Below are 15,925 nucleotides of genomic sequence, written 5' to 3' on the forward strand. Positions count from 1 at the left end.
ATTTCACTAGAAACTGTATATTGTACTTTACTTGAATTTGCAGAAGTTAGTGACAACATGCCATTTAATATCTTTAGCAGAGATGATTCTAACTGTGAGGTAGTCAGAAAAAGTCAAATAATGCTATCATAGTATTTTGCTTTTTCTGCATTCTTACAGCTTTCAGATACTTCTGATCTATAAGATACTAACACTGTACAATGACTATGCTCTGAAAGATACAGGGAAAGTGATCCCCATCCTACTGAGTGGTATATTAAAAGCTAAAACCAGATTGGCTTTGTTGTCCATCAACCCTGTTACAGTGATGATGAGAAATATCTGTCAAATGGCAATACTGTTCCTGTTCCAGATATGGAAAATGGCAGACTTCTAAGGGGAAAGAATGGTTGATAATTTGAAGACTCTCACTAGAGCAGAAAACAGTAGAAGGAAGAGAGGGTTGTAAGCCTCCTCAAATAAAGGCAGTGTTTTCCTGGGTTACCATGAGTTGTTATTTGGTTAATTATTTGGTAGATACAAGAAGTGGAAGAGTTCTTTGCAAACTCATAAATGCTTTCTTCTAAATAAAAGAGTTCATCACATATACAGCAAGCCACATGGGAGCTGCTTCCCTACAGTGTTCTCCCACATTGCTGTGAGATATGTGTCACATCAAACCGGCAGCAAATTAAAAAAAAACCCAAACATTTCCAAACGGATTGGTAGCCCACTGAGAACTAAAGCCAGAATCTTTGCAACTTTTATTATGCTGCTAAATCAACACATTTTCAAATAGACTCATCATGAATAAAGAAACTGCATGCTTGACTTTGTTCTGGTGCCCAAACCCACACAACCCATCTTCCTCTGACAATGGAGTAAACAGTGGATGCGATGCCTCTTTCAGTATAACAAATATTATGAAGAGGCTAGAGAACATGGCATTCCTTTGGGAGAAAAAAAGTGAGTGATTCCTTTATGAAGGAAAAATCTGAACTGTAAGAGTCCAGACACACATACAATTCTCCCTCAAGAGTTTTGGCATGGGGATAAAATGAATTTTCTGGACTGGATTTTGCACAAGTCTGGCCACAGAAAACAATTATTCTTTCTGGATGGATATAGGGGGAGGGCAGGTTCAGGGAGATATTGTATTAAAATAAACATAAGATAAATCTGTATAAAACATATGTTTCTACTAGTGATGAAGAAATGGAAAATGTGGCAAAGACTATTCCCAGAATGCTTCCAGGTAAGCCGTCTTTTTAAGGAACAAGTAATACATCATTTTGCTCTTAAGTCAGAGGTATTGTAATGGTGCCGAGTATGGGAGATTACTATTTGTGATGTACAATAATATTTACAGTATTTTACAGAAACACATACAAAACAGATCTCATATTTCCAGAGATCAGACATGTACAGAACTCTTTTAGTCGGAATATTCACTGTCAAAAAATATTGGGCAATACTTTTTGCTTTCCTTCTGGGATGAGGAAGGTGAGTTGTTCTCAAAAAGATGAAACCACTTTGGGGATAAACAACTATCTGGAGAGGAGTTTGCCCAGAAAAAACGATTATTTTTTGTGCTAGAAAGGCCCATCCTGTTTTGAACTCCAGGTATCCCTTGTACACTGGCTGCACACTGTACATTTTCCTGGGACTGGAGCACAGCTGGGGAAGGTGCCAAGCTAGAACTACCTGGGTTAAAAGAGTATTGGGTCTTCTCCAAATTAGAACACCCTCTCCCATTTATATTTTGCTTCACATCGGCATTAATATACATCAAGTAATTTCTTTCTTTCTTAGAAGAGTAAAGGCTTTTCTTGTGGCCCCACATTTTCGACTTTTTCTTTCTGACTCCCCTTCCTCTACCTTTATTTGGCATGTTCCCATTTGTGGACAATACTCTGTTTTTGTGCTCCTCAGCATGGTTTTGTAGGAGTGTGTTGCTAATGCGAGTCTGGTTCTGCTGTAAAGGTCTCCTAAGAGTAAGTCTTTTCCCCCGGTTGTCTCTTTTAAGGACTTTCCTGATGGGAGTGGCTTGATATAGGTCTTGAGTAAATGGCCAGCACCCCTCGGGGCTACTACTAGGGACAGCTGCAGTGGAGCAGCTGATGTAAATGCTATTGTTTGCATCTTGGCCCCTAGCTGCAATATGGCCACTCTGTTGCTGCATGTCAAGATTTTTTTTACTTTGTGGAGAAGCAATCATAGAAACAACCTTGTTTCCAGGAGACGTCTTTGAAATATTTCCGTGACAATCATGAGGTTGTTGTGTCAACATCATGTTGGGAGATGTTTGGGAGGCATTGTCCTTTATCTGAGTGGGTGCTCTGGGGGAAGAAATGAATGCCTGCAGCTCAGTGAGAAGACGGGGGATCTGCATGAGGCCAATTTGCTCACAGAGGTTCAGGTGCTGCTCTTTCTGCTGGGTTGTTAATTGCTCCAGACTCTCTTTTAATGATTGCAGGTTGGCTTTCAGATCAGAGATTTCTATGTCTTTCTGAGGAAGAGAAAGAATATAATTAGGTAACGTAGATTTAAACCATAGCTTGGGAAAGATGCTTTTTGAACATCTCCCAGAAGCTCTTACGCAGGATCACTGATTGTGCAGGCTGGGAGATGCACAAAAAAATCCTGCAGTAAAAAAAAAAAAACCTTTCCAAGTTCTGTTTTAAAATCTAGAAAAGATAATGCCTTTGATTCAAAAATCAAAGTGGATTAATGCCAATAATGTACACTGCTTAACCAACAAACTGAAAAATGCTCACACAGGAAATTTGGAAAAGGGCTATACATTTGTGTGTGTGACAGAAAATGGCAAAAATATTTATTTTGTCAGAGTTAGATGTGTTTGGAAAGCAAAACAAACAGCCATCACATAAATGCCCATAAAAACATTTAAAGAAGCATTACTTTTACAGATGATAACATCTGCAACTTTTGCCTGACATGAAATGTATGTCTGTGCAAAGAAATTATGAGAACATTTATAGTAAGTTGATTGCTGAACAGTATTTTTCCTGATTTCCAGAAATAAATGGACTGGCTCACATGCGACATTCACCATGAGCAGGTGAAGAAAGGAATTGGTCTCCACATGCTTGCAGATAGTCTGAATTATTCTTTAAGAACCCAACACATTTCGGCCTGTAGATAAACAGATTGGCCTTCTTTGGGTCCAATTTATGTACGGCCAAAACATCCTGGGCTTTTAAAGAATAAATTCAGACCATCTGCAAGCATACAGAATCCAAAATATGTTTTTTTCAGTATCTATCCATGATCAACCCATTGTTTCTGCTGCTTGAGGCAGAAAACTTCATTCTGCCAATGGGGAGAAGAAATCCTAATAGCTATTAAAATTTCTTATCACCTTTCAATACATTTCAGATATGTAGGATGGTTTTTACTCATTTTTTATCCACCCACCCATATTTTTCCCACCCAACCTATGCTTATCAGAAATAGCTCCTTCCCAAAATAAGAATGGGTTGTTGTCCTGCTCCTTCCTAGTTGTCTTTTTTTATTAATACAATTGATTTGCAAATTTAACAAAAAACGAGTTGTGCCTAAGGAGAGAGCATAGCTAGTTTATACTTTCCTCTTTGTCATTTCCTTATATATTTCAATATGCACTAAATAATGTACACAGACATATATGCCTCTACCGACTTTTCTTTTATGTATCATAAAAATTGCTCGGCTTGTGATGATAAGATGTAGCATTTCTAATGGTATTTGTTGTCATACCTTCATTTTTGCATGTGTAATTTTTTGTATTTTTTTAAAAAGGAAGTAGCATATCTAGCCTTACCTTATTTGTTTTGTGTTCCTTGTGCTCCATATATTTATTTATATGACTATAATAATATAATATGGTAATCTTAGTTAACTGCTGTTATCCTAGTACTGTTCTAATTTTAATAGATTGTGATTTTATTATGAAATAATGCAGTTTATTTTTAATATGTCGTAAACAGACTTTAGATATTAACCTAGAAAGGTGGCATATAAATAAATATTTAAATAAATAACATTCCAACTCTTTGTCCTTCTCTGATCACTCAATTTTACTTCTAACATTAATCTTCTAAAACATCTTATTTCCTTTTCTTTTGGCAGAAGAAACTTCTTCTTGCCAAGTTTTCTGAATTATTTTTTAAAACATAGATATATGTTGTATGTATTATATTTTTGAGAATTTTGGTTGATCAGTTCTAACCCTGGGGGTCTGATTAGTCTACACACCATCTGCTACAGAATATGCTACTGACACTATAGGCTTATCTAAGCAGGCAAGGCGAGCAAGTCAAAAGCAAGACTCTGGTTTTACAAGCAATGTTTTGTGTCTATCCAGTTCTCCATCTCAGCCTTGAAAATAGCAACTCAGTTGGCTGCCTGTGGCTGATCCAATAAAGGTATTGAGGCAGGAAAGACCACAAATTTAATACTCCAAAATTGTCCATATGGGTTGCTGAGATAGTGACACCTTTGCTTTCTGATAATGCAATGGAGAAAAACTTTGTTTCATGAACAAAATTAAACATATTGTGTACAAAATTTCCTTTAGGGTTTGTATATAATGTATAATTCAGGCTTGCACAACATTTGGCCCTCCAAGTGTTTTGGGTTTCAACTCCCAGAATTCCTGACCGTTGGACAAGCTGGCTAGGGCTTTTGAGAGTTGGAGACTCAAACAGCTGGAGGGGCTACAGGTTGTGCAAGCCTGGTTTAAATAAATGATGTCTGTGTTTAGCATTGGGTCCCATCTCCATGATCTCACTATGTATACAAAAGTATCCTCAAATCCCTAAAAATCCAAAATAGGGAATATTTCTGGTCTCAAGCATATCGGGAAAAGGATGCTTAATCCGTAACCTTCTTTGCAATATTGTTTTTGTCCTTCAGTAGATATTTGTGGCATTTATAGCCAGTCTTTCTTTTATGAAGCCCCAATAATGTATACTCTTCCAGTTTTGACTTTATAAAAACTCTGTTGGGGTAGGTTAAGCTGAAAGACACGGGTGGCTCCAGTCTCATTGAGTGTCGTAGTGCAGCAGGGGTTTTATTTGGTTTCTTCCTATCCTATTGCAACAGACCAGCCACTATATCACTATGGCTGTTTCCCCAACTAACATAAGCAGGATTTCTAGAGCACAAAACTAATTATGTAATGTACTATTTGTTCATCTGTACCATTTTGGGTTGTGATGTTGTGCTTTTTGTGTCCTCTAATTTCTGTTGTTTTAACCATTGTTCACCACTTTGAATTCTACCCATGGGAAAAAGCAGGATATAAATAAATAAATAAATAAATAAATAAATAATGTCAAAACAGATCCAGATGAGTTTCTGAAATCACCACCTGATAATTAGGCAGAAGCAAGGTTCTGCTAGATAAAGAAGAACGATATTTCCACTCACACGATGAAGATTTTTCTCCATTTCCAGTAATGCCTGCTCCATTTCATTTCTCTCTTTTAAAGCGTTCTGTACCGATTCATAATGAGACTGAGAGGTTTCTTGCACTAGACACAGAAATCAATAGAAACCACATTTATTCTGTCTTCTGTATATGAAAACAAAATGTCATACAGGGTTTCGCTACAGAACTGAATTTTGGTGACACAGCCACAAGGTCACTGCTGATTGTGAAGTTAATGGTAGCATTTAATACAAAGGGCTGTGAAACACACAGTGCTGCCTGAGTTGACCTAACCTGACCCATTTTTTAAGCACTGTGCTTTTAAAGAAATACAGTAGAATCTCACTTATCCAACATAAACAGGCCAGCAGAACATTGGATAAGCGAAAATGTTGGATAAGGAGGGATTAAGGAAAAGCCTATTAAATGGCAAATTACGTTATAATTTTACAAAATGAAGCACCAAAAACATCATGTTTTACAACAAATCTACAGAAAAGCAGTCCAAAACACAGTAACATTATGTTGTAATTACTGTATTTATGAATTTAGCACCAAAACATCGCAAAATATTGTAAACATTGACTACAAAAACATTGGCTACTAAAAAATGGATTCCAAATAAAGATAGAACGGCATAAAATGAACTTACAGTAGCAACATTTTCAGAAATTAAATCCATAAAAAGTTCAATCCTTACTGCCTAGAGAAATAGCTGTGGATCAGGGTGGGAGGCAAACTGCGTTGGATAATCCAGAATGTTGGATAAGCGAATATTGGATAAGCGAGACTCTACTGTACTACCCAACATCAGTCAGATGAAATTTATTGTATCTAGCAAACAGCTATTATATAAACATATCGCAAATGTTGCATTTGGTCTTTGCAAACAAATATAAGGCCAAAGCTATGAACTCAGGTGTTCAAAAGGCTCCTTAATGGTTAAAACTACTTTAAAAGTACAGCTTTACTATATCAGAATAATTATGGTATTAAATTCAAAAATAAAATGTGCAATATCATCTATAATTAATGAGTTATAAAACCAGCTCCTAGTTTCCAGCCAAATCTGTCAGGGGAAATGAATTTACTCTTGTCCATGTACAATTATTATTATTATTATTATTATTATTATTATTATTATTATTATTATTTACATGGGCAAGAGTAAATTATTATTATTAGTAATAGTAATAATAATTTATTCATATCCTTCATTTATATTGATTGAGATGCAAAGCGACTCACAGCATTAAAAACAGTCATTTTAATCAGATATTTAATTAGATATTTTTAAGATTAGGGAGCAAAATTCTCATATACCATAATTTGTTCAATATAACACTCTGAGTCTCGTTCAAGAGAGAAAAGTGATAATTATTAATAACAATAATCTGATTGCTATAAAACCTTTGGAACTACAGTTAGATATCTTTCAGGAATTGCAGCAGATAGGGACTAAAAACAGTGACTCAATGAAAAGAGAAAAATTCTAACCATGTGTGGAATTATCTAAAACACCTACCTGCTCCTTATAAATACAGTACATAGATGTTTAAAGCAAAAACACATTGCTATAAATTTTCTACCTGGTCAGTTTTCAGGGCAGGTAGAATGTTTATAGCAGAGTTTCTCAAATTGTGCTCCTCCAGATGTTTGGACTTCAACTCCCACAATTCCTAAGTTGGCTGGGATTTCTGGGAGCTGAAGTCCAAAACACATGAAGGAGCACAGGTTGAGAAACAATGGTTTAGTGTTTTTGTTCTCTTTGAATTGTGGAGGCCATGCCAAAAGCTTTGACCTGGGAGGTTCTAAAATGCCCTTTTGAGTCAGAGGAGAAAGAGAGTGGAATTCTACCACTAAAGTACGTTACTAATTATTATAATCAAATACATAGGTTCCCCTCCCCAATTCCCTCTCTCAGATCCTGTCCCCTCTCATTGGGAATTCCCTCTACTCCAAGTCAGAATACAATAGGACGTGAATTCTACCCTGTTTCCCCTAAAATAAGACATGCCCAGATAATAAGACCTAGTAGAGGTTTTGCTGAATTGCTAAATATAAGGCCTCCCCCGAAAGTAAGACCTAGCAAAGTTTTTGTTTGGAAGCATGCCCAACGAACAGAACACCAGAGCATGCAGGATCGGTAAATGTATGTACCATAGAGCGTTGTACATGGAAATATTGGTAGTAACAAGAAATTCTTGATAGGATTCACAGTTTGCCTGGTTATGCTGGTTTGTAATTACAACTACTGTACAGTATATAATAAATGTTCATTTTTTTGTTCAACAATAAATGTGAATTCTTCTTGATGGAAAAATAAGACATCCCCTGAAAATAAGACCTAGCACATCTTTGGGAGCAAAAATTAATATAAGACACTGTCTTATTTTCGGGGAAACACGGTAAGATAAAAAGTCCATGCAGTGGTTATGGTTCCTAAATAACAACAACAACAACTTTATTTATATCCCATGCCCTCTCCCCAAAAGGATTTGGGGCCGTTTACAACAGAAGAGCACAATATAGACAATAATAAACATACAACCAAATCAAACATTAAACTCACACAATAATTAAAACATATCAAAAATCATGACATATTCATAAAATTCAGAAGGGCGTCACTGACAGGCAATAGTATGTAACATTTAAAACATGTACTGAGGTTAAAAGGATTACAAACTGGAGCCTTCTCAATAAAACAGTCAACCAGTTAATGTTTAAAGCCTCCATCATTTAAATTAGATTAGTTCAGTGATTTTCAGCCTGTGGGTCCCCAGATGTTTTGGCTTTCAACTCCCAGAAATCCTTACAGCTGGCTGGGATTTCTGGGAGTTGTAGGCCAAAACACCCAGGGACCCACAGGTTGAGAACCATTAGATTAGTTGTTCTCAAAGGCCTGCTTCCATAGACAAGTTTTTAATTCTTTCCTAAAAGTCATTAATGTGGAAGCCAGTCTGATGTTTCTGGAGAGGGCATTCCAGAACCTAGGGACTATTACCGAGAAGGCCCTTTTCCTCATCCCCACCAACCGTGCTTGTGATAGTGGTGGGACTGTGAGAAGGGCCTCCTCGGCAGACCTCTGGCCCGGTCGCCCCAAACTGTTGAGGGCTTTGTAGGTAATAACAAAGATTAAGGAGCAAAGACATTAATGGGTTGGAGAAACAAAAGATTTATTACAGGAATTCCATTCAAAGACATTCCCTTCTCTAGAAGAAATGAGGATAAAGCCCAAATAAACCAATATAGCTCATAATCAATACTTGTATTCTTTTTTACATGTTGGAATATACTGCACAATATTCCTAAATTTATATTATAAGAACAGCTGAGACATTTCAAATACGTATCTCTTTCAGCTCTTATCAAATGTAGTGTAATTTCTTGTTTACACACTGCTACTGCTGCCTTCACACAATTCAGCAAACAAACTAGTGGGTATTGTAAAATTCATCATTTCCTCAACTGAATTAAATTTACCATCATTTCCTAAAAGGTCACAGCTCTTGTACAGCAGCAGAACTCATGAGTAAAACCAGCATTTATGTTATTACAACACCTGCATTTCCTGTTATTAGTTTTGTAGATCTTACATGGCTGTTTTCCACGCATATGCAGTTAGATCTGTCACAGATTATGCAACTGCAGACAAGCTTATTACTTGACCCTAGTTCACCTCTCTCACAAACTAAACAAAAAGTAGAATTTCATTAGAAATTTGGCTGCTGCATGTAAGTCCGGTTTCAAGAAATAAAAAGGTTCATTTCCTCCACTGTAGCTGTTAATGGATGATCTGTTACTTCACAGCCTACAGACTAAAAACCAAAGAGAAGACTTCCTTGCTTCACATCCCAACACAACTATCTGTGCTGAATGACAGGTTCTGCACTAATAGTCCATACACAATCCCTTTTGGGCCTATTAGTTTTATCAGACTAAGAAATACTGACACTCTTGGTGTGGTTTCTAAATGTATTTACACAAAAACCTCTCCAATTCTGATCACTGCCTCTGAATGCCGGCTCTCATACATTATTCTTAAGAGTCTTAATGGGAAGCTAGACCTTTTACTGTAATTCCCCCAATTAATACTGTGCTCATTTTTCAGAGGACGCTTCTGGATGTCACAAGAAAAAAACAGCAACAACACTGGCATTGCATAGTTTTAAAAACTGTGTAATCAAATCATCACACAAAGTTTCATTTATCTGGCTTGCTAGATGTTTATTATAAGGAAGTCAGCTATGAGAGGTGTGAAGACTTTATTTTCTTCCTTCTGTGAGCAGCATGCCATTTGTTGCCATTGTTATATGCCTTCAAGTTGACTCTATCTAATGGCAAATAAGGTTTTTTTTTTTTTGAGATTTATAGGAGCTCCTGTTTACACTATGTAACACATTTTTGTTCCTGGGTTATAAATGTCATTTCCTAATTGGTTCTATCATAAAAACATGGAAAAGGTTTATTAAAATGCAAAAACTTTGTTTTTGCGGCCTGCACATTGAAAAGTTAAAAATTGTACTTTTTCATTAAGGAAAATTATAAACGAAGTGCTTAAACTGAAGGAAATAATAGTACTACCCTCAGCCACAAAAATAAAGTTTCTGGGGTATAACAACTACTTTCCAAGTAAGTACTGGACAATTAAACAGGAAAGAACACTTTCAAACCAGGAACTGTGGTCTTTTTTTCAAATTTTGTTACACAGTGTTATCAGATGAGTTGCGTCTGGACCACTGTTGGAAAACAAAATTGGTTGAAAAGTAGAACCAGGGATTTTAGCTTGCAACTGCAAGACTAAACATTAGATAGCACCAAGTTGAAAAAAAAGAAAAAAACCCAGTGTGTCCCCACAAAAACAAAACAAAACAAAAAAACAGAAGTAATGGTCAAAAGAGCAAACTGGGGTGAAAAGTGCAGAACATGGCTATAAATTAAGTTGGTTGAAATAGCAGGGCATCCAAAAACAAGTAATTGAAATGTGTGAATGTCTGTTTGCAGACAGGCTTTGTCAATGTCTTGCTTGTAGTCTGAGAGACTATAATTATCTAAAGTCACCCAGTGTGTTTCTATGACAAAAAAGGAACTTGAAATCCCATTTTTGGCATCCCAAAGCAGCATCCAAAGCACTGTGCTATGCTGGCTCCTGGGCATAACACCTAAATGTTATTGTTCTAGGTACTAGAAGGGCTACACTCTTCTGGCTGTATTCACACATATTAAATATATATTTCAGTGACAATTCCAATGGGTCATTTAAATATTAGACCTTGTCTTTGAATGGCATGCCTTATATTGGAATGTATTTTAATTATAATTTATGTCTGTTTTAATTTTAATAATTTTATTTCATGTCTGTGTTTCATGGCCATGGCACTGCACAAGTGCCGTCTGTAAGCCGCCTTGAGTCCTTGGGGTAGAGAATGGTGGGATATAAATATGGTAAATAAATAAATATTACATTGTCCATAGAAATCACAGAATTAAAGCTGGAAAGTAATCTAATCCAGATCATTGCCAATGTAGGAATTCAAGCTAAAGCACTCCTGACAGATGCTTATTTAGCCTCTGTTTATAAAAATCAATAGAAGGAGAATCCATCACATGCCAAGGTAGTCCATTCCACTGTCAGAAAGTTCATAATGTTTCGTCCAATTTTTTCTTTTAATTTGAATCTACTGCTAAATCTCATCCCCTAGAGCAGCAAAAAAACCAGCTTACTTTGCCATCCACATGGCAGTCCTCAGATACTTGAAACTGGTTATCATGTCATATGCTACTCATAAAGTTCATAATGTCAAATTTTGGAATATAAATTTGTTCAATTTGTAATGCTCAGGCGCACTGAGAACTCAGTGTGATCTCCCCATGCAATTTCATTTCTTGCTTGGACAATGAAATGTGACATGCAGAGTTAGCGGTCAAATCAATGATGCTGCTTTATATGCAAATATGCAAAGCTCTTTAAGGAAAATATTTCATCCAACTCTCCTTTATTATTATGGAATTATGATAATTATAATAAAGCCAGCTTCTTTGTAACTGAGCACATGGATGTCCTTTAAAGTTGCCCCCTTATTCTCAATTGAACTCTCACTAATTGCTGTGCACTGCAAACTGGTCTTCTTGCTGATGAAGCCTTTCGCTAGGTAAGCCTCTTATCTATTTGGATCAATTTAGCATTGCTTCTTGCCGATATATAAGATTTTTTTTCCTTCACTGCAATATTTAATACAATACATGTGTTCTATTTCTTCATTTGTTTATCTGAGAGCAAAGGTGAAAAGATGTTAATTTTCCTGAGCCATTTGACTTAGTTTTGGGGGCTTTTATCTGGTGTGTGTGTGTGTGTGTGTGTGTGTGTGTAAGAGTGTGAGCAGTAAGGAGGGAACCACCCTTAAGGAAAAGAAAACATCCACCCTTCCTTCAAAGGAAAGTTATGTGAGCTGAGGTTTGAGAGACTTTGATCACAATCAGCTGGGTAACTGTAAGGGAGGTATGTGTAAAGGATGAGGACGGGGAGATCGAAAAGAGTGACTTGTGGGAGGACCAAGAGAAAGGACTGCAAGATTTGCCCCTCAATCTGTCTGCTACAAAGATGACATAAAAGAAATGTTCTGAGTATTTTGGCAAGCCTGCTTTTGTTTCAGAACTATCTGACTGATTTTTATTTATTCAAATGGCAAAGGGGCTGCTTTCACCATGCAAGCCAAAGCTTTTGCCATTCCTCTTCCAAGAGAAAAGGAGCAATCTTACTTCATTCTATATTTTATTGTTTATTTTAACGTACAGCTTCCCTGAAAATATATTTTTTTTTGCTGAAAAAGAAGCATGTAAAACATTAATAAAGTAAAAGTGACAAGCAATGAAGGGGAAAGAGATGCTGTGTATTCAACTTGCTAAGGAAATCAAGGGAGATAATATAAGACTATTGGAATGTATGAGGACAACACTGGCTGAATAACTCTAAAATCCGGAGCAGGAGAACAATTTGCTCTAGAACAGAGGTTCTTTAACTTTTTCCATTTAACTTTTGCGATTCCTTTCTGCCGAAGAAGTTGTTATATGATAAAAGGTATATAGGTATATAAAATAAGTATAAAAAACTAACTTTTATTTAAAATAAATTAGCATTTGCAAGGCTTGCTAAACAGGCTGATTTTGGTTTTTTTGGAGAATTATATAGCTTTTTTGTGTGTTAGGAGCGACGTGATAAACTGTACAGCTGAATCCACTCTAAATATTCATTGTTGCTATCATGCTAAACACACCAGATCCTATCTGCTCTTGGAAGCTAAGCAGGGTCTACAATAGTTAGTGCTTGAATGGGATTGCCACCAATGAATAATGGGTGCTGTAGGGTGTATTTCAGAGGAAAGAGTTCACAAAATTGCCTCCGAGTATTCATTGCCTGAGGAAACCCTATTAAATTAGTGGTTAAAAGGTGACTTGAAAGTGCATACACACACATGGAAATTTTTGCCCTAATCTCCGTCACTGAATGGATAGCTGTGCTCAACAACAGAGATATCTTAGGAGTCTTCTGAATAATATTATTACACTATTATCCATTTTTGAACCCCACTGTGCTAAATCAAGGGGCACATGTCTATCAATTTATTTCTCAGCTGAAGAACAGCATGGACAGGCACACAGAGGGAAAGGCTAGCCGCCTCTGCATGCATATGAGTTGCATGTCTTGTTATCACACACCCCTTTTTCATTAAAAAATAAGCAACTCTAAATAATAATTTTCAAATAAGGTAAATTGCTGCTTCCTTCACAACAGGCCATGTTCCTCAAACAGAGACACGATGTTCCTATCAGCTAGTGACTAGGGCATTAGCCATCTGACATGCTGTGAAGACAAATACATCAGCCCATTCGCCGCCACCTCCCTATCTACTAATAAAACATAATATATACAGTTTTCTCCCAGAGGCTTACCCTGATAGCTGTACTCATTAAAATGTCTGTCACTAGAAGAAAACATGCCCATCTTTACAGCCAGATGTAGGAGGCAAGGTCTTTGGGTTTCAAAGGGGACACATTCAACTGATATATGTCCAAGTTTCCACTGAAGTTGTTTAGATGGCAGGAAGATAATTAACAATCTCCATAATCCCAAACATTAGCAGTCAGCTACATCCCAATGAACCAATGCAGATGAAGAAAGTAATAAACTGGAACTGTCTGATTTTGTTTGCATCACATATATCACAATTCTGCTACAGCACAACTCTTTATGGTAAATGCCAAGGGTTCTTTTCCAAGTTTGGTGGTTTAAAACTTCATGAACTTTATAAAAAGGAATTTTGTCTAGGATATTATTAACGAAAATGGGGTGCCTATACGAACAGAGTTTTTGCCTGGCTTATGAAAAAACCCAAAAATTTTCAGACCATTGGCTGCAATGGGAGAGCTTCCGAGGCTCACCACCCCACTCAGTTTTTGGGCTAGAGGAGTGAAAATTGCCACACACAGAGGGCATTTCGACCCCTTTTAGCCCACCAACAATTAAAATGTTTGGGTCTTCCCCAGTGTACTATTGTTTTAATATTAATATTATTATTAAGACCTATTGGTATACATCAAATGCAACGGGGAGGCACTCCTCTCCCAGACTCAGATTAGGGTCCCAGAATAACTGCTGTTCTTAATATTAATATCGTGATTAACACCCATTGGTACACATCAGCTATAATGGGAAAGCAGCCCTCTGTCAGTACCTGCTTATTGTTACAGGGCTGAAAAGAAAGGAACACGAAAGCAAACACAATGACTGTGTGGCTTTCATTTTCATGTTGCCTCTCGTTTCCTACGAAAATGTCCTCATTTGTTTTGTGTAGATGAATGGTCGAAACAAAACAATAGCATGAAGGAAACGAAGGAAAAAATTTCATGCACATCTCTAATATGCAGACTCCTTGTAAATAGAACCACAAAGGAGAGGACTTTTTTTTTAGTGGAGATGACCTGGTTATGGAATGTTCTTCTTGAAAAGCTTCGAATAGCATGCACAATATATTCTTTTGGGGGTATTTTATGCCCCTAAATAATTTAATTTGATAAACGCTTTTAACTGTTGGCTCATTTTATCTGTACAAATGAAACTTAGTTTCTACTTGCCCTTGTGTTTGTTACTATATCATGCAAAAAGCTGGATGAATTTCCACCAAATCTGGAAAATATGTTTGGAATGTTCTGACTGCAAATCTTGGCAATTTGGCATATGGAAAGCCACTTCTGGGATATCTCTAGTGGTGCATCCCACTAATTTCCTTGAAAATAATTGGAACGTTTGAAACCCAATTCTAAGAGTGTGTTTGTTATAGACCTTGAGCTTGTTGAGAGATTCTAGCAGGGGAGCAGTTATAGTGTGACTTACAATGTAGGCTACTTGTTGTAGGCAAAAGGTCGAAACCAACTCAATTTAAGGGAGTCTCTGAAATGATCTGCCTTAACATAAAGACTACATACCATACCCCATATCACTTTGAATGCAATTAGTTTTGTATTCATATACAGTATTATTATTATTTATGTACATAAATATATGTGGTGCTTTAAAAGTATATCAACCCCAAACGAGTGGGTTCTGTCAAATGTATACAATTTAAAATACATGTATACACGTAAGCATACAACGGAAAGGAAAGAATAATAAAATTAGCCGATACAATTATAAACAAGATTATCCAGATTAAATTAAAATATGAAGCAAACTGACAATACATATGATTAAAAAATACAAGGTTATAAAACAATATTAAACTAAATTTCCCAAAGCTTCAGAAAACAAGGGAGTTTTTAATTGAGTTTATAATATAATGAGGAACGGAGTTGTCTGCAAATGGTCAGTGAGGCAATTCCAAAAGCATGGAGCAATTAGTGAAAAAAGATGAAGCCAAGCCAAGAAAGAAGAAAGCTCTGGTTGAGTGTGGCTAGCTTTCCTAGAACGTATCAACCTGGTAAAAAAGATATAAGGCCTGAGATAGGAAAGATCTAGGTGGTTCAGGGCTTTGAACAATAAAACAAGAAGCCTGAACTGAATTGGAGAAGGAATGGGTAATAAATGAAGACACAATTGAAGACCTAACTCTCCTGGCAGGCCTACCCTATCATTTTTAAGTTGTGAATTTAAATCTGCATTTTATTAGTGGATTTTAACTTATTTTTAACTCTATGTATCTCATGTATCTTTTAATAGTGTTTTATCTCTATTTTTCATGATGCATCTCTACTCAAGCTGCAGGGAAAGGCGGATAATTTGATGATGATGATGATGATATAGAAGGAGGAGGAGGAGGAGGAGGAGGAGGAGGAGGGGGGGGGATATCAAAACGAGAGTAACATGATTAAAATGACAGGTCAAAAAGAACTTTGTAACAGAATATAAAGGAGAAAAAATGGAAGACAACACAAAAGAAGATTGAAATAATCAAGATACGTGACCAAGACAAGGCATTCACAGAAGAAGCTGAAAAAAGGTGGACATGACTTTGC

The 15,925-nt window shown here is 36.6% G+C and overlaps 1 protein-coding gene across 4 annotated transcripts in view; it reads right to left on the reverse strand.

Moving 5' to 3' along the window:
- Nucleotides 1-728: 728 nt before the first annotated feature.
- The window catches only part of iho1 (interactor of HORMAD1 1), a 46,914-nt gene continuing 31,717 nt past the window's right edge, over nt 729-15,925 (reverse strand). For 2 of the 4 annotated variants that reach the window (XM_008122614.3, XM_062973756.1), the window contains exons 7-8: nt 5,413-5,516; nt 729-2,488 (exon numbers count right to left, since the gene is read on the reverse strand). In XM_008122614.3, coding sequence (XP_008120821.2) covers nt 1,415-2,488; nt 5,413-5,516 — 1,178 coding nt within the window. In that variant the 3' untranslated portion in view covers nt 729-1,414. Of the gene's footprint in view, nt 2,489-5,412; nt 5,517-15,925 lie in introns of those variants that run through there. The other 2 variants (XM_062973757.1, XM_062973758.1) reach the window with 2 other exon arrangements.

Source organism: Anolis carolinensis, chromosome 2 (assembly GCF_035594765.1).
Source record: "Anolis carolinensis isolate JA03-04 chromosome 2, rAnoCar3.1.pri, whole genome shotgun sequence".
NCBI lineage: Eukaryota > Metazoa > Chordata > Lepidosauria > Squamata > Dactyloidae > Anolis > Anolis carolinensis.